Genomic DNA, 20306 nt, shown 5'->3' with positions numbered 1-20306 from the left:
GACACCGGGGTCTGGACAGATGACCTCTGTGAGCCCTTCTTGCTCTGACTTCTGTACACGCTGTGGTGCTGTGAGTTCGTGAGCTGACTCCCGTTCTGGGGGCCGGGGAAGCACATCTGCAGCAGAGGCTCTGCCCCAGTTTCTGGCCTGGCTCTCAGCTGGAGACTTCCCTTCCCTGCCCTCCCACCTCCTCCCTCCCTCTCTGCCCAACCCCGCATCCCCAGGAGGGTACCAGCGCTCCACTGCTGAGCAGGATCATGAAGATGATGAACGTCTCAAACCAGCTGTGCTCCACGATGCGGTAGCAGGTCTTGCGCAGTCGCCACCAGACCTTCCCTGGGCCCTGCGTGGTGTCCACAGTGCAGCAAGGACAGCGCCGGACACAGCCTGTGAGGGGGGAGGGGTCAGGCCCAGTCCGGGGCCTGCGAATGCCCACATCTGATGGCAAAAGGTTGGATGGTGGAAGCGGTGACCGAGAGAAAGAGGTTATGATTGGGAGTAATGAACAGGGTGATACGGTGGGCAGGTGTGATGGGTCAGCAGGGAGCACCATGGTGCTGTCCTCAGAGGCCCACGCTCAGCAGGAACTCCATGGAAAGGCCGGATGGACTAGGCATCCGATGAGCGAGTAAAGGGCCTGGCAGATCTGAGCAGGGGGAAGGCTGTGGCTGGGCTGGGCTCCAGTTTCCCCTCTGCTCATCTAGGAAACTCTCCCCCTGGGGGAATATTCCAGAAAATCTGGGGTACTCTGTCCCTGGGTCTTCTCCATCTTTGCAGTTTTGAGCCTTGGGAAGGGCAAAGCCCTCACTGATAGCCCCAAACGCAATGCCACGTGGAGGGCAAATTCTCATTTTATCCTCAGCTGCCTTCCGAATATTCACCACCAATTCATAAAAGCGACAGATGCCGATGGCCACCATGGGCACATGTCACACCGTGAGTATTTACAGAAGGCCTACGATAGGCCAGGCACCGTGCCAGGGGCACGGAGGAAGAGGATGGGGTCCCTGCTGCTAGGGACATACACTTGTGCTACGGCCCTACCAACGCAGAGTCCCGGGTCTTCTGTGAGGTGGACCCACCACTGCCCAGCCCAGCACTCCATGGGCAGGGTGTCATCAGGTCCTGGGTAGAAGGAGGGGCCCCCAGGGTCATGAGGCCTGGGGAGGGAGGACAAGCATCGGGGTCAGGGTGGGGTGCAATGCGGCCCTGGGCCCCAAGTAGCTGCTCATTCTCCTGCCGCTCTGGGTGGGGCGGAGGCTCAGACAAAGGGCCGCTCGGGGCAGTACCTTCCGTGAAGCAGTCCTCTGGATCCTTGACATCCTCACCCAGGTCAGGGATCTGCTCCAGGAGGTCAGCAGTGTTGGTCATGTCTGCTGTGCTCCCCTCCGAGTAGCTGTCCTCGTGAGTCTGTGGGCAGGGCGAGTGGGGTGGGCTGGGTGAGAACCATGTAGAAGCCTCCAGCCTCAAGCCCCAAGTCTGGGGCAGCCAGGGGCTCCCTGAGGGGAGGTGCCCAGACTACTTTCCACTGCATGACCTGGAAATCCGAGCCCAGGGTGGGTGGGTGGGAACCTGCCCCGGGTTGAACTGAGGCTGGACCTCAGGGGCTCCTGAGTCTGCGGCTCTGGTCTGCTGGAGTCTAGTGTCAGGGGCAGGAGGAAAGGGAAAGCATTGGGAATGGGGAATGTGTCCAGCTGGGAACAGACAGACATGGGCGCAACACAGACACACACTTGGACAAGGACACATGGTGGCATCTTGGCATACGCAGGGGAGACAGGCATGCCACACCGAGAACAGAGTCAGAACCAGGACCACAGGCACATACAGGTGTGAGGTCAGATGTGCAGAGCAGAGGCCAGCCACCCAGCCGACGCTTCTCACCCAATTCATGAGTGCTAGTGTGATGGGCAGGGTTTGGAGTCAAAGCAACAAGGTACTAGAGACTTCCCTGCCTGGCCATGCAGGGTTATGCCACCCCCCCACCCCTTGCATAATCTGATTACAGAGAGGCGTGTGCATGCGGTGTTGAGTATCTGTGTGGGGTACGTGTGGGTGCTGGCGTCAGGGGGTGCAGTAGTGGTAGTGGTCACTGTCGGTGCTCGCCCAGTTCCCACTGTTCGGCCCCACAGCACTGTGAACGCTGGCTCCTGAGCTGGCCCCTTCTCCAGAACCCTGTCTGTAGCCAGGGGCGGCCAGGCCTGGTAATGGTCTGGGGGTTACACCCCAAGCCGGGGGTGGCCGACACCCAGTGTTGCACTGATGTGGGAAGACATAGGCCAGCCCCTCGCCTGGGCGGGGGGCGGGGGGCAATCCACATACAGCCCATGCTCCAGGGCTCCCCACTGGACGAGGCTGAGGCCTGAATCCAGGACCCGGCCTTTCGAAGCTTCTTTGTTGGCCTCTCCTGCTTCTCGCTCTCCCCTGTCAGCTTCTCTGAGGGCACTCCCTCAGGAAATCCTTTGCACAGGAAATCCTTTGCTCAGTCTCTACTGCTAGGATCCCACTCTACAGACAGGCATGGCAGGGCCAGGGGATTCTGAGAAGGAAGGGAAACCTTCGAGGGCCTCAGATCCCGTCTATGCTGCCTGCTGAGCGGGCCCGCCCAGGCCACTCAGCCTCAGGCTCCACTTGAAGATGAGCTGGTTTGAGTCCCGGCCTGCCTCTGCTCCTGAAGCTATCTTCTTTCCGCTTCCTTCCGTGACTCACTCCACTGCTTTCTCAAAGTTCTCTTTAGTTTTGGTGTTTGTGATGGGGAAGGGCTGGACACTGGTGGGAAAGTCGAGAGGGCTCCTGGGTACAGGGTGGAGCCTTGGCCCTTCTGGGGTCCCCGTGGCTTTGAGAGGGCTTCATCCTTCTGCCCCCAGCTTCACTGGGCAGCTGAGCAGGGAAAGGCACAAGCCAGAGGAGGTCTCCATGCTACTTGGCTTTTCAGACACTGAAGTTGCATAAAGCACCCGGGGCATTGGGTGGGAGGTGAGTTCTCAGGATCCCAGCGAGATGAGGGGTCCTTCTCCAGGAAAACCCAGCCCACCTCTCTCTCCCTTTGATGGGTCCCACCATGAACTGATTGGAGGAGAGGAAGAAGTGTCATCATTCCAGTAGGAGAGCCTCCCCTCTCCGTGACTTTGTGCCCCTCCTGCATCTTCCTGTTCCCACATGCCTCTGTGCGTCAGACCCTCCAGGGGAGAAGTGTGACCTGCACCGTCAGGATGAAGATTCCAGCAGGTGCCTGTGCTCCAAAGCTGACCATGATCGAAAAGCCTCCCATGAGCCCATCCCATGAAAAAGGGACAAGGCAAAAGGTACAATGTTCCGTTGGAGCAAGTCACAACTGCTGGACCGAGGGCCAGGGTCAGGTGGCACTGTCTCGGAACACCTGCCCTCTACCTTCCACCATGCTGGCGTGAGCGGAGGTGGGTGTGCGGGGTGGGGGGGTGCAGTCAGCAGCGCCGCAGTCCTTTAGCTCAGGGGCTGTGGACTCAAATGCTGTCGGGGGTGGAATGCTTGCAGGTAGTGGAGTGAAGTTAGGCAAGTGGGGTCTGAGGCAACCCAGAGAGCTCCAGCCAGTGTCAAGGAGGCGGTCATCACTCGTCTCCGGCGGGGTGGTTCTGCTTCCAATTTTTTTTTTTCATTTTTACCCACTTTTTTCTGCATTTCAGAAATGCAGATTTTTTTGTTTTGTTTTGTTTTTTACATAAAAGCTACCAGGTTTTAAATGCTGGTAGTGAATTCAAATTAAAACCCTTCTGTGGCCAGAACAAAACTCTCCAGTAGGCCTCCCGTTTTCAGCCTCTGCCTTAGTCCGGGAGAGAAGCAGCTGGTGGCCAACGCATCAAGAACTTGTTCTCAGGGCCCCCCCAAAGTCCCCCAGGATGGGGTAATTCACAGGACAAACATTTGCCGAAGAGGACCAAAGCACGGGAACTGAGTGAGGAGTGAACACACAGAGGGGTAGGGTTAGTCCTGCATCAGGGGCCTGCGCTGGCTGCTTCCAGAATTTCCCAGAAGCTCTGGGCCCCATGACACCCCTCCCCTGTCAGGACAGGGCCGCCCATGCTCCCCTCTGCTGATGAGTCTCCCACACTGCCTGTGACCGTGGCTATGGCTGCCACCAGCAAATGCAGGCGTGTGCCAGGACCTCTCATGGCCTGGCTTCAGTCCAAGTGGCAGCGCCCCACTGGCTTTGGGGACAAAGGTGTGTGTTACCTCACTGCACCCTGGGGCTGGGGGCTCCACTTTCCGCCGCTGCCGCCAGTCTGCCTGAGCCACACTGGCCTCGGAGGAGGCAGTCTCTGACACCTGGCTCCAGGCCCTGGGCTCTGGGAGGGCCTCTGGGCTGCCGGAAACAGGCTGGGATTCCTGCTGAAGAGACCCCCCAGCCCGTAAGCTCCTCAGCCGGAGTGTTTCCAGGGCCCCACCTATGCAACTGGAGCACTGCTTCCTGCCCTCTTCATGGGGCCTCATGTCACCGAAGATCTCTCCCTCGAGGGCCTGGAGTGGGCCGCTGGGAGCCCCCTGATAGATCCAGGCAAAGGGCTCCTGGTCAGCCTAGCTTAAATCTCCCCCTCCTCCCACTCCCTGGAAGCGAGCGGCTGGGCTGCAACACCCCGTTCCAAATCCAAATGCTGGCAATTCCACTTAGGAGGGACTTATGGACTTCCCCCATGAGTTCCCACGGCACCCCGCATGTATGTCCGCCCCCCCCCCCACCAGCTCCAGGGAGCCAGAGTCAACAGGTTCAAGAGAAGGAGAGGAGAAGGAAAAGAAGCATCCTGGAGATAACTGGGAGCCGTGGTTCTGGCAACGCCAACGCTGCCCTCCCCCGACTTATTCTGTCCCTGTCCTACAGCCTGACCGAAGGGGTGGAAGCCGGCCTCAGGGACTACAGGGAGGCAGAAAGATGTGGAAGCCAGCCTGGATCCTCAGCTTCAATCCCCACATGGGGAGCAGTGGCTCCTCACAGCAGACCTCCCCAGTCCAGGCCCAAAGCAAGTAGCCAGGAGGAGCCCAACCAGACAGAGAACCACTTACTGTTTGACCTAAAGACTTAAGGAGAAGCCATTGTGCCTGGCTCAGGCCACAGGAAGGCGGAGGGGGTGGGGAGCACTGTCTCTTTTGTCCAGACTCTGGTACTAAGTGTTAAAAATAACAGGTTGGGAGATAAGATAGTGCCGTCTCTGACACTTGCCATCTTAGGGATGCTTATTTTTAAATCTCAGAGTGAGCCCTGGGCTAGGGAGGAGGGGAAAGGGCAGTCAGGAGGTCAGGAGACTACACTCCTCCCTCACCAAGACATTCCACCTTACGAGTCCTGGAGGGGGACAATGGTCGGGGCGGGGGCGGGGGGAGATGGGAGTGCTGGCTCTGTCATAGGCGTGTGAGGCACTCCTAGCAAGGCTCTCTCCTGCCATGCCTCAGTTCCCCTGTCTGTACAATTAGCTGTTCATGGCTAGCATCAGAAGAATGATGGACCATAGCCCATTCCAAGGTCTCTTCTGGGCTGGGTTGGGAAAAGAGGGCTGACAGCTGGCCTCAGCACCCCTCTGTGAGGCTGCCTCTTGGGGGTGGCCTGTCATCTACATCCACCCTACTGCTGCTGGGGCAGTCTGGCAGGGGCAGCTGCTCTGAGCGAGGCTGGGAGCCCTGGCGAGCACAGCCCCGAGCCCTGTACAAGTAGGTGCTGCCGACACGTGGCGGGTGGGAGCGCTCACCTGCTTACTGGACTCTTCCTCTGTGCCCAGGCTGTTCTCCTCATCCTCCTCTTGGTCATCCGTGTCTGACTCAGCCACTGCAATGGGCACACACACAGGTTCTGTATCCCCGGGGGTGCCCTGGCCTGGCCGCTTGTCTTCCTCAAACCGTGTCTCCTTGCGGGCCGGAGGTGCCTTCTCTGACTCCGGAGGCGGTGGGGAGCTGGAGGTGGCAATGCAGCTGGGCAGCTGGCCATGGGTGGCGAGGGCTGCCGGCTTCTGGGGCCGCCGCTGCAGGAGCCCACAGCAGAAGTCCCAGGTGGTCCGCTTGAGGAAGCGCAGGCCGCGTTGGATGCGTGCCAGGGCCAGCTGGAGGTTGTTCATCTCCCCATCGTCGTCGGGGGCTGTGAGGTTGTCTGCACTGAAGGAGCTGAGCAGCAGAGCCAGGAAGAGGTTCAGGACCTGTGGAGGCAATGGATCGGGCCCCTCAAGGCAGGCACCATACTAGGGGCAGCTAGCCTTGGGTCCATTTTGGGGAAACTGAGGCCCGGGGACTTTAAGGATTGCTGATGGCCAATAGTTCTGGACTCAAACCCTGGGCCCTCATCCTAATCTCCCAGTTCTCTCGAATATAGTGAATTTGGCTATAAAATGAAAGATAATTTTTGTCCCTCTTCTCAAGGGCTCAGATACAGTCTGGGTTGAATCTGAGCACTTGAAAATCTAGGAATCCTGCTGTGGGGCACCTCCACCTGTGTCTGACTCTGCTTTCCAGGTGATGGACGTGGGGGATGGAGTAGAGAAGGGGCAAGGGCAGGAAAAGAGCAGCACAGGCAGTCCTCGGGCATCTGGGACTAACCACAGCGTCAAGGCACAGAGAGGTGGCTGTCTAGGCAGTGAGGGGTGCTTGGATGGGCGCTGGGTAATGGACCAGACAACTGCAGCTGGGGTGGAGGGAACAGGGCATGGAGTTGGGGGAGGGGTGACGTTGCAGGGTGCTGAAGGACAGTATTTCACTTATTTAGCAGGGGCTAGGGACTTCAGAGTCCTTAAGGGAGGTGTGCAAAATCCATCTCTTTCTGCATGGTTCTGGACTACTGCTCGTTGTTAAACCATCCTGCAAGTGGAAAGCTTTAGCTTTTGTTAGGAAAGAGACCTCTGGCTGAGTGACCAGAGCGTGGCCTTGGGTCCACTGCCCAGCCTCGTGGAGGGTGAATGAAAATGACGGTGGGCTTGTTCCCACACATGGGTCAGAGCGGCTCCGGAGCATCACCAGGCTGACAGGCCCGAGACACTGCTTCCCCACCTTGGGCCTGGTGCCCCCTCCTGCCAGCCAGCCCCAGAAGGGAGCTCCCTCGAATGCGGACCCCGACGGCAGAGATGTGTGTGAAGGTGGGTGTGCGGTTCTCCCTGGAGACCCACTCTGGGCTCCTCTCTGGCTTCTCACAAGCCCCTAAGATGGGCCTCATGCCTGTCAGAGAGCTAGGGACAAGAATTCTGAGAAAGCAGTGGTAAGGCTGGAGCGCCAGGAGTCAGAAACATGCCTTTGGTTTAAAAAGCAATACACATTCAGGAGGACAGAATGGTAAGGTGAAGAAGCAGCATCTGACATTCCATGTGGGGAGATGGTCACTTTTGACACCCGGCAGCCTTTTTAATGTCATCCCCAGGGGGTGGGGCACAAGGTGTGATTCAGGGCTGCTGTCTACACTGACCTCCGATCCGGCCCCTGGCCTCTGCCATACTGGCCTGTGCCTGGCCTGCCTCTGCTCCCAGTTGCCCACCCTGGATCCTCTGCCCTCACCCAGGCCTCACCTCCAGGTATTTGGGACCCAGGCTGGGGAGTAGGGCGGGGGGGTGCCTGGGCAGCCCTGTCTACCCCCACAAGAACGCCAGCACCCCCCCTTGTTGCCTGCTTCGGAGGTTTGGCTTCTTCCAGTGCTTCCCCCGTCAATCACGCTGCTGCTCCCCAGCCCATGCCTGATCATGACTTCCCATTTCAATGGCAATCTTGCTCCCACCCACGCACGGCAGCGGCCCAATTCCTGAGGCGACCAGGGAGGGGGCTGCGTGGGCTGCGTTAGCTTCCCTCCTCCAGCAGCCTCTAATCTTCTCATCCCCAGGCAGATCCGCTAGAAAATCGCAGGGCTGTGCACATGAGGGCAGTGGGCCTGGCCCTGGGCTGAGAGCCTGGCGTACTCACATCCTCCTGGGAATACATAGTCTGGTGGCCCCTGGAGCTGGGCCAGGGCTGAATGAGGCTCCATCCTGAGAGGCGGCCAGCTGGAGGAATGGAGGGAGGTGCAGCCCAAGAGCTGGGTTCAATTGGCACTGTGCACCGATGCCCTGCCACCTCTCCGGGCCCCACCAGTGGGGCTGGAGGGAGCCTGACCCCAACTTGGCCTGGGCCTACCCTTGTATGGTTAGGGCACATTGGAGGAGAAGCAGGGAGGTTTGGGGAAGGCTCTGCCTGGAACCTGCAGCCCACAGTACTTGAGCGACCCACAGGCCCTCTATGAGCTGATGCAAGTCTATGCTACACACCAGCTTAGAGGCAGATCATGCAGGTGTGCTGTCTGAGCATGTGCGGACCACTTGTGTGCCCAGGCAGGTAGCTCCCTGTCCACAGGGGACACTGACTTCTTCTGGAACCACTCACTTGCTTCCACCTGGCCTCTTCCCAAAGCTCCTTCTCTGGCACTGGGATTTTTGATCTCTTTCAACTGCAGAATTCCCCACATTGTAAAGATATGAGGCAAGATGCACCTGTTCTAGGACACGCAGGTGGCCATGGGAGCAAGGGCTGGGTCCCTCATGACAGGGTAGCAGGGACTCTCACCATAGCTATCCAGGGTGACATACAAGCTCCCATGGGCCCTGCCTTACCTGGACCACCACCTGCTGCACCTGTGCTTTGCTCCCTTTGTCCCTTCCCACTCTAGCAGCACTAATCAGGTCTGCTCCAAACCCTCCTCTAGGAAGCCTTCCTTGATTTCCCCTGCTGGAGGGGATCAACACCCAAGGGCTCCTCCTTAAGGCCTCTGATCATTCTGACCAGCTTGAGAGTTATTTAAGTCCTGTTTGAACTTTCCACCTCCCCACTCTCCAGCTGGTGAGCAATGTCAGGGTCACTTCCACCTCTGTATGCCCAGCAGCACCTGCCACAATATTTTGCATGCAATAGGGGCACAGTAAATGTTTGTCAAGCTGAATTGAAAAACCATGTGATAAATCATTGACAGTAAATGACTAATAAAGTAGTTGGTAGATGAGTAAATAAATAAGTTAATGGATATAAAATGAGTATATAATGAATAAACAGTACCTAGGTGGGTGATTGAATGAACGAGCAAATGAGGAGTGATGGGAATGGATGGATGGGTCAGTGAGTGAGTAAGTAGAAAGCTGGATAGATAAATGGGTAGATGGAGAGGCCTGGTGAATGAGTGAATGGATTGTGGGTTGACAGATGGATGTGGGGATGGATTAGTGAGTGGAGAGATAGATAAGAGAGTAAAAATATGGGTGATGGATGAGTGGATAGATGGATGGGTGGAAAGATGGATGGGTGATGGATGGATGAATAGGTAGAGTGTGTGTGTGTGTGCTTATGAATGAAGAGGGGTTGGCGATTGGGTGGTTGATGGACAGGTAAATGGACAGGTGAATGAATGGGTGGATGGGTATGAAAATGAGTAAGTGGGGGTTGATGGATGGATGACTGGGTTAGCGAGTGAGTGAATAGACAGGAGGACTGGTAACTGAGTAGACAGATTGATGGAGAGGTGGACAGATGGATGGGTGAGTTGATGGGTGGGTGACTGATAAGCAGATCAGTGGCTGGATAGGGAGATGTATGGATGATTAGAGAGATGGAAGAGTAAGTGGGTAAGTGAAGAGATGGAATGGTGGTAAGTGCGCAGATGGATGAGTAAATGGGTGCATAGGTGGGTGGACGAATGAATGGATGAGTAGATAGATGGAAGGATCAGTAATGAATTGGTGGATGGATGGGTAAATGGATGCGTGATGAGAGATTGATGGATAGATGGGTAGTTTGATAGATGGCTGAGTGAATGGTGGAATGGATGGAAAGAAGTTAAGTGAATGGATAGAGGGATGACTGGATGGGTGAATGTGTGTGTGTGTTGTGTATGTGGAGCCACTGGCCAACTTACCACAAGGTTGCCAATGACCATAACAAGCAAGAAGACAAGCAGGCACAGTGATTGCCCAGACACCTCCATGCAGTCCCACATGGTCTCGATCCACTCCCCACAGAGGATGCGGAAGATGATGAGGAAGGCATGGAAGAAGTCCATCATGTGCCAGCGGGGCAGCAGGCCTGAGTCACTGATGCGGTACCTCTGCTCTGAGTAGTTCTTGCCGAAGAGCTGCATGCCCACCACGGCGAAGATGAACACAATGATGGCCAGCACCAGCGTCAGGTTCCCCAGTGCCCCCACTGAGTTTCCGATGATCTTGATGAGGGTGTTCAGGGTGGGCCACGATTTGGCCAGCTTGAAGACCCGCAGCTGGGGAAGGAGGTGTCCTTGTGAGGGCCTCTAGTTCCTACCACCCATGGAGACCCTCACCCCCACTAGCTCCCACCTGAAAACCTAGGAGGCCCATGGACACCTGTTTCTCCAAGAGCACACACTGCTCTTTCTCTCTACAGCCTGAGGGGAGCATCACTGGGCTTGGCTCTGGGAGTCAGGCCAGCATCTCCAGTTTCATCTCCCCAACTCCGCCTTGCCCTTCATCCCCACACCAACTTCCTCCCTGCCTCAGGCTCACTTCCAGGAACTTCCCAGTTTTTCTGGGGATTTCTCCACCATGAAATGTCCTTCCTCTTGCAGGCTCATCTCCATCAGGTCAAACCATCTCTGATTTGCCTAATTGCCTCCAACCTTCTCTCCTCTCAGTTATCATGGAGAAGGGGGGGGGCAGATGCTTAGCTTTTGTTGAATACCTGCTGTGCCAGGCCTGTGCTCAGGATGGCTCACCTCATTCAGAGCTCCAAATAACCACACGAGGCCGGCACTATTATTACCTACTTTGACAGATGAAGAAGCCAACTCTTAAAGGTGGAGTAACTTATCTGAGTCCATGAGCTCATGGCAGTGGAGTCAGGATTAGAACCTATAGCTTGGACTTTCTCTACTGCCCCTACCACCGTCCCTTTCAAGCCCCCAGTGAACCCACCAACATTGCCCAGACTTCCTTCAGGAAGCCTTCCTTGATCTACTTCCAGCTCCATGTGTGGACCGCTCAGACATTCTGCACTCAAAGAGTGGTCCACAGACCAGCAGCTTCGGCCTCACCCGAGACCTACTAAATTAGGCACTATGGTTTAACAAGATCCCCAGATGATTTGTGTGTACGTTAGAGTTTCCAAAATGCTGACTCTGAAACCAGCAGGCAGAACCCCAGGAGAGCTGTCAGCAGGCCTGGCTCCACCTGTTATTTGCCATGTGGCTTTTGGGAAATTCATTTTACTTGGGCTTTAGTCTTCTCATCTGTGAAATGGGTATGTGGTAATACTAGCTCCTCTCCTGTGATACTATGAGGGCTAAAGGGGGCATGGTGAGACATAAAGAGCTTTGCAAGTCATCAGGATGGCCATCCTAATAGCTTCCCCAGAGGGATGTCTCCCATCTTGCCCCCCTCTGTACCCCCCACATCACCAGCACTGGGGTACCCAGAAAATAGCTGTTGGGCAAAGGCATGATGGATCAGAGTAGAGGTGACTGAGTGGTGACCTCAGAGGGGGCTGCCTCAGTGCCCCAGGCCCCCACCCCGTCTCCCTGCAGCGGGCCCAGCCAGGTACCAGGCGGAAGGAGCGCAGCACTGATAGGTTGCCCATGCGGGACAGGCCCAGCTCCATGAGGCTCAGGATGACAATGATGCTGTCGAAGATGTTCCAGCCTTGCTGGAAGTAGTAGTAGGGGTCCAGAGCGATGATCTTGAAGGTCATCTCTGCAGTGAAGATCCCCGTGAAGACCTGGGGAGGAACAGAGAGACCGGGGTTCCCAGTGTTTGGGCTGGAAAGGGCTTCGGGCCGGAAGGGGTGGCCTGCTTTCTGACTCTTGCTCCCGCATGGTCCCCCTCCTGGGCTGCCAGCTCTGACTGCACCCTGGCTCTCAGTGGGTGCTTGCTCAGCCACGGCCCAGGCCCTTGGGGATTCGCACGGCCTGATGCCCCAGCGCCTTCTTTGGCTTAGCACCCATGACCTGCCAGCCTGGCCCTCAGAAACAGCCAGAACTATCTCAGGCTCCGCAGAGACTTATAGCTCTAGGAAGCACCTGGGGGCGGGGAGGGGGGTGGAGGTGGGGGTGACACAACCCAGCCTGACACCTTCCAGCCCATGTCCCCACAGGAAGCACTCTCCCTCCACATGTGCCAAGAACATGCATTTCTGCAAACACTCATGGTTCTCGTGCCTCAGGGCATCTGTGCATGCTGTTCCTGCTCCATCTTGTCCACACGCTGAAACTCCTGCCTCTGTAATAACAGCCACCCAACTTCTAGAGGGCATGACCACGTGCCAGTCCTGGGCTTGAATGCCCTGCATATGTTGTTCCTTTTAATCCGTCCAGCAACCCAATGAGGAAAGCATCATCGTCCCCATTTTACAGGGAAAGAAACTGAGGCACTGAGAGGTTAAGTAATTTGCCTGGGATCATGTAGCTAGTGCGTTTGAGAACCAGGAAATGAACTCTGTCTTCCTTCAAGATTTAGAGCTACCCCGCTCTGCCTCCTGGAAGCATTCCTGAGGTAGGCAGAGGCTGGGTTTCCCACCATTTGTTGACACAGCCTGGAGCCCCCCAGCCTGGGCCAGCAGAATGCCGTGGTCAAGGAGCCCATCGTGTGGTGGGCCACGTAGCTGTGACCATTTCCAACGGCTCCGCAGTGTGCTAAAAGCCTCGAGGGGCGCACAGTTCCTGGAGGAGGGGATGTCCTGGGAGGGCGTGGCCGGCAGGAAGGTGGGCCTGCGTACGAGGCCTTCTTGGAGCTGAGGGGGTTATTGTGAGGGTGGTGAGGAGTCACTGGTGTCTTCTGTGGGTGAGGGCTGAGGTCAGAGGGCCAGACCATCCCTGGGGACAGTACCAGGGCTACGAGGGAGGAGAGGTCAGAGACAGAGAGGCCAAGGAGCTTGCTGGGGTCGGCAAACAGGGGGCATCACCCAGGCCTCGGCACCCCCTGTGGGGGATCTGTGCTGAAAGGAGGGAAGGAGGGGTCCCTGCACCAGCCCTTTGCCCCTCTGCTCAGATAAAGTCCTGTGGCGGTGGGCTGGGGGGCAGGGATTGCTACTGGCCCAGGTGGCGGGGCACCAGGATGGTGGGGGGTGGGGCGGGGGGTTGCCTCTGCCCTGCCACACAGGGAACCACATCCAGCCAGCCCTCATGACTTCAGGGCTCCCTTCAGGGCTTGTGCCCAGAGAGAACTGTTCTCCCACTAGCTGGGGTCTTAGGGAAGAGAGGGTCCCCGACATCTCTCAGCCTCAGCGCCAATGCCTGGGCTCCCCTCCTGTGTGGAGAGGCATCCTGGGATCCCCCTGCCCCTCTCCTCAGCACCCAAGCCTGTACACATAACTTTCCCATCCCCTCTGACTCCATCCCCTACTGCTCTTCCAGCCTGTTTGTCTCCTGCTCTTCCTTCCTCAGGGCCTTTGTACCTGCTGCTCCCTTTCCCTGGGCCATCTCCCCTCCCCTACCCACAGGGCTCACTCCCTTCAGGTTTGGGCTTAAAAGCCACCTAACGGATGAGGCTTCCTGATGCTTAAAATCATGACCCCCACCCACCAAACTCCTCCTCCCTCTTCTCTGCTTTATTTTTCTTTCCTTCACTTAACCACCATGTGACAGACTGTATATGCAGCTACGGATTTGGCTAGACTGTAAGCTCCACAGGAGGGACCTTTTCTGTCTTACTGGTACAGGAATAGTGCCCAACCAGTAGGCAATCCACCAATATTTGTTGAATAAACATACAAATAGTTGGGCCTTCGATCTTCAGCTCCTGCAGTGTCCAGTGTCCGGCCAGCCGCACTCCCTGCACTGGGTCTCCCTGAGAACCCCTAAGGGCTGGGCCTGGAAAGCCCCTTTCTCTCACCCCTGCTGGCCCTCCAGTCTCCCCCATCACCTGTCCAAGTGTGCCAGGGTGGGTGTGTTCTGAAGACCTGTTCACCAGACCCATGAGTGCTAACACTCATTTCTGGGAAGGGAGGTCAGGAGAGATCCCGCCTCAATTTGCCCAAGCGCAAGTCTCTTTTGGCAGTGAGAGAGCAGATGTTAGTTGGCAATGGGAGTCAGAAGAAGACGGCAGAAGCTCTTGGGGAAGAAGCAACAGCATCACCTGGAAGCTCTTTAGAGATGCAGAATCTTGAAGACCCCTGACCTGCTTGAGCAGAACCTGCATTTTGACTAGATTCCCAGCTGATTAGCAGTTTGAGAAGTGCTATTTCTGAGCACTCGTTCTCAAATGTGGTGCACTTTGGAATCACCTAGGGAGCTTTAAAAATTCAGATGCTTGGGTCCCACTTCCAGAGATTCTAGTTAAATTGGACTGGAGTGCAGCCCAGGAATTGTTGTTGTTGCTGTTGTCCTTGTTGTCGTCGTTGTTGTTTCGAGCTTCCTAGGTGATCCTAATATGCAGCTAAGCTTGTGAAACACTGCTTTACAAGTGCATCAATCTGGTGCCAGACTCCTCCTTCCAAAGGATTAGCCCAGGCTTTCTAAGTTCATGTAATCGAAGCTGGATGGTTTAAGACATGTAGAGAATGGCAGCCAGACTCAGGTTCCAAAGCTGGGTCTGTCACTCTGTGATCTTGGGCCAGTTTCCTCATCTCCCAGAGCCTCAAGTGTCCTCCTATGTAAAATGGAGATAAGGATGGCTCCATAGGAAGTTACTAAGAGTTCGAGCCAATGGCTGCAAAGCAGATGCTCCCTACCAGAGGGCCATTGTTGTTATCATGGGCAGCATTTATTGTGACTGATGAGGGGAGCCGGGTGCCAGGTCCAGGCAGGGGCTGCCTTCAAACAACTCTGCATGTTTTATGGGCTCACTGGGATCTGGCAGGCAGAGACTGGGAGAGTGGGGACCCGCTTTCCCTGACTCCGGGCCAGAGGGCCACTGAGCAGTGCTGATGGTGGCTTCCCAGGAAGTGGGGGGATGTTTTAGTTCCTACTTTTTATACCCTCCAATCAGCCATTCTCAGTATTATTGTGTTTACAGTCAATGCTTGCTTAGCTTTACCCACGTTCTTACGATTCCTTTCCGGTTCTTCTCAAATCCTGATTCTGCAATCATTTTACTTCTTTCTGAAGTACAAATTTTTGTTACTGTTTCAGAGACGATTTGTGTGTGGTAGATTCCCAGTATTTAGTATCTTTTGTAAATGTCAGGACAATGGACATAGAATTCTAGGGTGTCCACTGTTTACTCCCAGAACTTTGGAATGAGCATTCCACTGTCTTCCAGATTTTGTTGAAGCTATCGTGGAGTTTGCCATCTATCTAACTGTTGTTCCTTAGTAGGCAATCTTTCTCGTTTTGGTTGCTGTATGATCATGTCTTTGCTTTTGACGTTCATCATGTCTAGATATTTGATTTATCTTGTGCAGGATGAAATGTAATTCCTGAATCTAAGGGTTCATTTCTTTGATCAACTCTCACCTATTCTTTTCTTGAACATTCTTTTGCCCCCATTCTCCTATCTTTTCCTTTGGAACTCCTATCAGTTGTGTGCTTGACCTTCTCATTCTGACCCAAGGTCTCTGAACTTTGATTTCATATTTTCTGTCTCTTCATCTCTCTACATTCTGGGCAACTTCCTTAGATCTAAAATTATATTAATTTAATTCTCTCCCTAAGCTATATGAATGTGCTATTCGATTTATACATTGAGATTTTAATCCTAGTGGCTACATTTTCCATTTCCAGAAATTTGATTTGGTTCTTTTCCAAAGCTGTCTTATCTCTTTAATGTTTAATTCCTTCTTTTATGTCTTTAGTTATTATGAACCTTCTTATTTTATCATCTGTTATATTATGTGACATTCTGAAAAGGATAAGAATCTGTGTGTGTGTGTGTGTGTGTGTGTGTGTGTGTCTGTTTGTGTCTGTGTCTGTCTGCTGACTCTTCCTCATAGTGGACTATTTTCTTGTGTGTTTTGTAATTTGGAGAATACAGTTGGCCTGGGTTAAGAGTGTGTCCTTCCAGAAAAGTTTTGTGCTTGCTTCTTGCAGGGGCCCCAAAAATATCATAGGATCACTTTATCTGTTAAATTTTTAGGCATACTTTCCAGAAACGCTCAGCTACAACTTTGAACTCCATATATATAACTTTATATAAGGCCAAATTCATAGTCATAAGCTTCCAGAGGTTACTTTTTTCCTCCTCTTCAGCCCTAGCTGAGACTGACAAGATTCCTTTCTTTATTATTGCCCAGTTTCATTGCCAGTTTTTTTCTGGTTCACCATTCTACTGAAAGTAGGGTTATATTCTCTTGGGGCTACTCAGTTCTGACCCCTACTCACACTGTCTAAAGACCTGTCTTGTCTCTACATGTTCACTAAAATCCAAGTCCCCAGATTACCCAAATCAGCAATATCACCTGCTCCCAACCCCCACCAGAGCAACTACAGAACCATTTCACGTGTTTACTGCTATGGTTTTTAAGTCACTCTTTGTTTCTGGCACTAAGGGATTTTTGCTACTTTCTCATGAGCTTTGATATGCATTTCAAAGAATATTTGCTGTATTTTTAGTTGTTTCCTACTAGGGGACCTCTCAGGTTTTTTGGTCCACAATGTTAGGAACAGAAGTTGCATTTGCTCTTTAGATGATGGGCTAAAAGTCAAATCTATTGATCTTCTCTTTTATGGAACTGGTCTTTAATGACATGCTTAGAAAGGTTTTCCCATACTGAGATTATTTTCCCATGCTTATTGTGGTTTTGTTTCTTTACATGTAACATTTAAACCATTGAGAATATATTAACTTCAAGACAATCAAAACCTTACATAGTAGCAATAAAGCTATCCAAATGAAACAAAATAGAGCCATACTCCAATGACATGACCTCTTACTAACAACAGAACCCCAAGTTCAACACAACTTCAATCACAACTCAATGATCCAGGGAAGCCACCAGTGCTCTTTATCACTTCAATTTGCGGCTCAGTGCAACCCAATGGTCACATTCCAACAAAACCACATTCAACTGCAACCCTACATAACCACCATCTGAAGACCACCCAACACAAGCAGGCACAATTGTGCCATAAGACACCTACAGACTATAATAGAGCTTTCCCTTCTGTTTGCATATAGAAGGAAATAAAGCAGAATTATAGCAAAATGGACTCACGTTTTGAAAAAAACTGAATAGACCCTGTGATAACTACCTAGAGTTCTAGATACGGGAAGTAATACAGAAGAAAATCCTCACACTCCACAGGGTAGGAGACCTGCCTGTCTGGGGGGCCACCTGTGCCGTTGGGACTGAGATAAGGCTGGCTTGCAGTAAGAGAAAGCTTGGACTTAATGGCCTTCGCTTCTACCCAACCTCAGTGATGATCCCGGAAGCTCCTTTCAGAGGCCACTGGGCTCTCTGCCAGCCTTGACCTGGGATCCCCTGGAGAATGGCTGTCTGTGTTTAGCTGAGCAGAGCCAGTAGGGCCCTGTCTCTCAGAGTTTGGAGATAGTAGTCGCATGCCCAGCTCTGCCACCATTATGTCACCTCTTGAGCCTCAGTTTCCCATCTTTAGAGTAAAGAGGTGGGACCTGATTTGATCTCAAGGGAAAAAAAAATCAGAATCAGAACCCAGACATTCTGACTTCCAGGGGCAGTCTCTTTAATAACAGCAACAGTGATAATAACCACAGACCACAGCTATCATTTATTTTGAGTGCTTACTAGTTTATCAAACTCTGAGCCAAGCACATTATACACATTATCTTATTCAATTCTCATTAGCTTCCTATGAGCTTGATATTGTCATACTAATTTTACATTTATTAAATTAAACAAATACTTATTGTGCCAATGACTGAGACTAAGTAATTTGCTTGAGGTCACATAGTTAGTAAGAGCTGAGTCAGAATTCAAATAAGGCTCTGTCTGATTGACTCAACTACACCCAACTATCCATCCATCCATCCATCCGTCCATCCATCCGTCCATCCATCCATTCTCTGTCCATCCATCCTTCCCCTGAGAGAACAGCCTCTTATTGCATACACTCTCCTCTTCCATTTGCCCTGTCTCACGTCCCTGCACATTTGAAGTTCACTCTCAACTCACTTTTGTTTTCTAGCATCTGGGCTTCTTTATCCCCAACTTCTCACTCCCAGCTATATCTCTCAGCTCCTTCCAACCTGATCCTGACACTTCTTGTTCCAAGACGTTTTCCGTGGTGACTTCCACCGTTGGAAGATCCTTTTGTGCTCTGAATCCCCCCTCACTATCCGTGAAGGCTGTGCCAGTTGGCCAAAAGCCCTTCACACCAGGATGCCCATTTGAGTGTCGGCTGCTGGCAGCCCTTACCAGGTTTCCAACCTGCAGCATCTCCTCAAATTCAGTTGTCATGTTGTAGTGCTCCAGTGCCATGAAGAGCGTGTTAAGCACGATGCACATGGTGATGGTGAGGTCAGCGAATGGGTCCATGACCATAAACTTCACTTTCTGCTTGATGGACATCCACAGCGGGCAGCACTCCCAGATGAGGTAGCGCTGGGCAAAGCGGATCCAGCATGGTGGACATTTGCGGTGAGACTCTTCCAGTTCTGGGGGAGGGGGTAGCCAGTAAGCTGGTTTGTTTTTTGTGGACTGACTCACATATAATTTGATATTCCACAAAAGACGTATGACTTAGCTGGGGGAGATGGCAGGGCTGCTACATGACAGGGGCACAGTGAGAGGGACAAGGAAAACTAAGGGACAGTGTGGCTTATGTCCCAGCCCCTTACTCTGGAAATAGGATAGGAGAGGGCCACAGGGAAAGGAGGTCAGGATGGATGTGGGGACAACTGGGACAAGACAGATTATGACAGATATGGGTTCTCCTGAGACAACAATCTCACACAGACATGGGGACACCCAAGAGAGGACAAGCTGAAAAGGACAAGACAACATCTGAGACAGGCAAATTCGGATCTAAGGACACCCAAAACAAGAAGAACAGACGTGGCATCTGGGACATGTTAGGACAGATGGCAGGTGCCTGGAACAGGCCAGAAAAGACGGGGGGGGGGGTGTGTGCCAAGTTCAGACTGGAATGGCTGGGGGTTCCTAAGGTGGGACTGGTGGGGACAGATGTGGGATGCCTGGACTAGCCTGTGGTGGACATGGAATGGCTGGGAATAGGCTAGAGTCGGCATGCCTGGGCCACGGTGGTCCCAGGAAGGCATGGGGATTCTTGGGAGAGGACAGGCTGAGACTGGGAAGTGCTCAAGACAGGACAGGACAGCTGTGGGGATGTTCAGAAGAAACACAGACATGGCTCCTGAGGATGCAGAGGTGACACAGACTGGAAAGTCTGGGCCCACAGTGGGGATGTCCGAGGCAAGCCCAGCAGCTGGGGGATGCTTGGCTCAGGTCAGACTAAGTGGGAGAGGGCCCAGGGCAGGAGTGGGAGCGTTTGGAGGACACCAGGGGTAGCTGACCTTCCAGGGCGCTGGTGAGGACACTGACTGCGCTGAGGGCCCGCTGCCGCTCTCCTGGCTCCTCGAAGCCATCCATACATGGAGCCTGGGGGTTCAGCATCTGGGGCCTGCCTGGCTCCTCCGATGGTGTGGTCTGGGTGCAACCAGGAGATATGCATCAGCCCAGGCACGGGGGTCATACTGAACCTGGGGCAGCTGCTGGGCCTGGGACAGCGGTCCCAGACTTGGGTTGGGGGCACAGGGAGACAGGATGAGGGTCTTGGTGGGACATGGATGCTGGGTTTCTCTGCTCCCAACTCCCTCCCTGTTAGTAACTTCCCTCATCCCTCTTGCCAATCATTATCTCCATTCTCCTTTCTTCACCATCTCTCGTCAGTGATAATTCTTGAGTGTGGACAGGAAGCTACATGTACCAAGTTCTATTAACCAGATGCTGTCATTATACATTAGTACATGCAAAAACAATCTGGGAGTCTTAATTGACCACAAGCTCCCTAGAGTCGAGAGCATAAAGAAACATAAAGGAAAAAAATCTACCCCACTCTAAGGTGACATTAATAGAAGCATAAAGCACAATGCTTAGACATAGCTGGTGGGAGCTTCTGTGGAGGCAGTTTGGCTCTATCTACGAAGAAAATTTTAAATTGGCTCTGCAATTCCACATCTAGCAATCTAACTTCATAAATAATTATACACGTGCACCAAAAATATATATGCAGTGACGCTCATTGCAGCATTGTTCCTAATACCATAAAAACAAAACCAATCAATAGGAAGAATATTAAAATCAATTATGGATACAATCTGACTCTGGACCCTGGTACAGACAGTAAAGAGAAGGAGGCAGGTCCATGTGCATTCCCATGGGAGCACCTCCAAGACAAACAGTTTGATAAAAAACAAGAAAAAGATCTGAAAGATACACACGGAATCGTTAGGGTG

General features: G+C 53.2%; 1 protein-coding gene across 1 annotated transcript in view; it reads right to left on the bottom strand.

The window, feature by feature from the left end:
- The window catches only part of SCN5A (sodium voltage-gated channel alpha subunit 5), a 92760-nt gene that overhangs the window by 23960 nt on the left and 48494 nt on the right, over positions 1 to 20306 (bottom strand). The window contains exons 13-20 of the mRNA XM_057316022.1: positions 19365 to 19497; positions 18247 to 18485; positions 11524 to 11697; positions 9872 to 10228; positions 5715 to 6155; positions 4210 to 4365; positions 1290 to 1410; positions 233 to 387 (exon numbers count right to left, since the gene is read on the bottom strand). Of these exons, the coding sequence (XP_057172005.1) occupies positions 233 to 387; positions 1290 to 1410; positions 4210 to 4365; positions 5715 to 6155; positions 9872 to 10228; positions 11524 to 11697; positions 18247 to 18485; positions 19365 to 19497 (1776 nt within the window). The remainder of the gene's footprint in view (positions 1 to 232; positions 388 to 1289; positions 1411 to 4209; positions 4366 to 5714; positions 6156 to 9871; positions 10229 to 11523; positions 11698 to 18246; positions 18486 to 19364; positions 19498 to 20306) is intronic.

This window comes from Ursus arctos, unplaced genomic scaffold, assembly GCF_023065955.2.
Source record: "Ursus arctos isolate Adak ecotype North America unplaced genomic scaffold, UrsArc2.0 scaffold_20, whole genome shotgun sequence".
Classification (NCBI taxonomy): domain Eukaryota; kingdom Metazoa; phylum Chordata; class Mammalia; order Carnivora; family Ursidae; genus Ursus; species Ursus arctos.
This window is presented reverse-complemented; position numbering and strand designations above follow the sequence as displayed.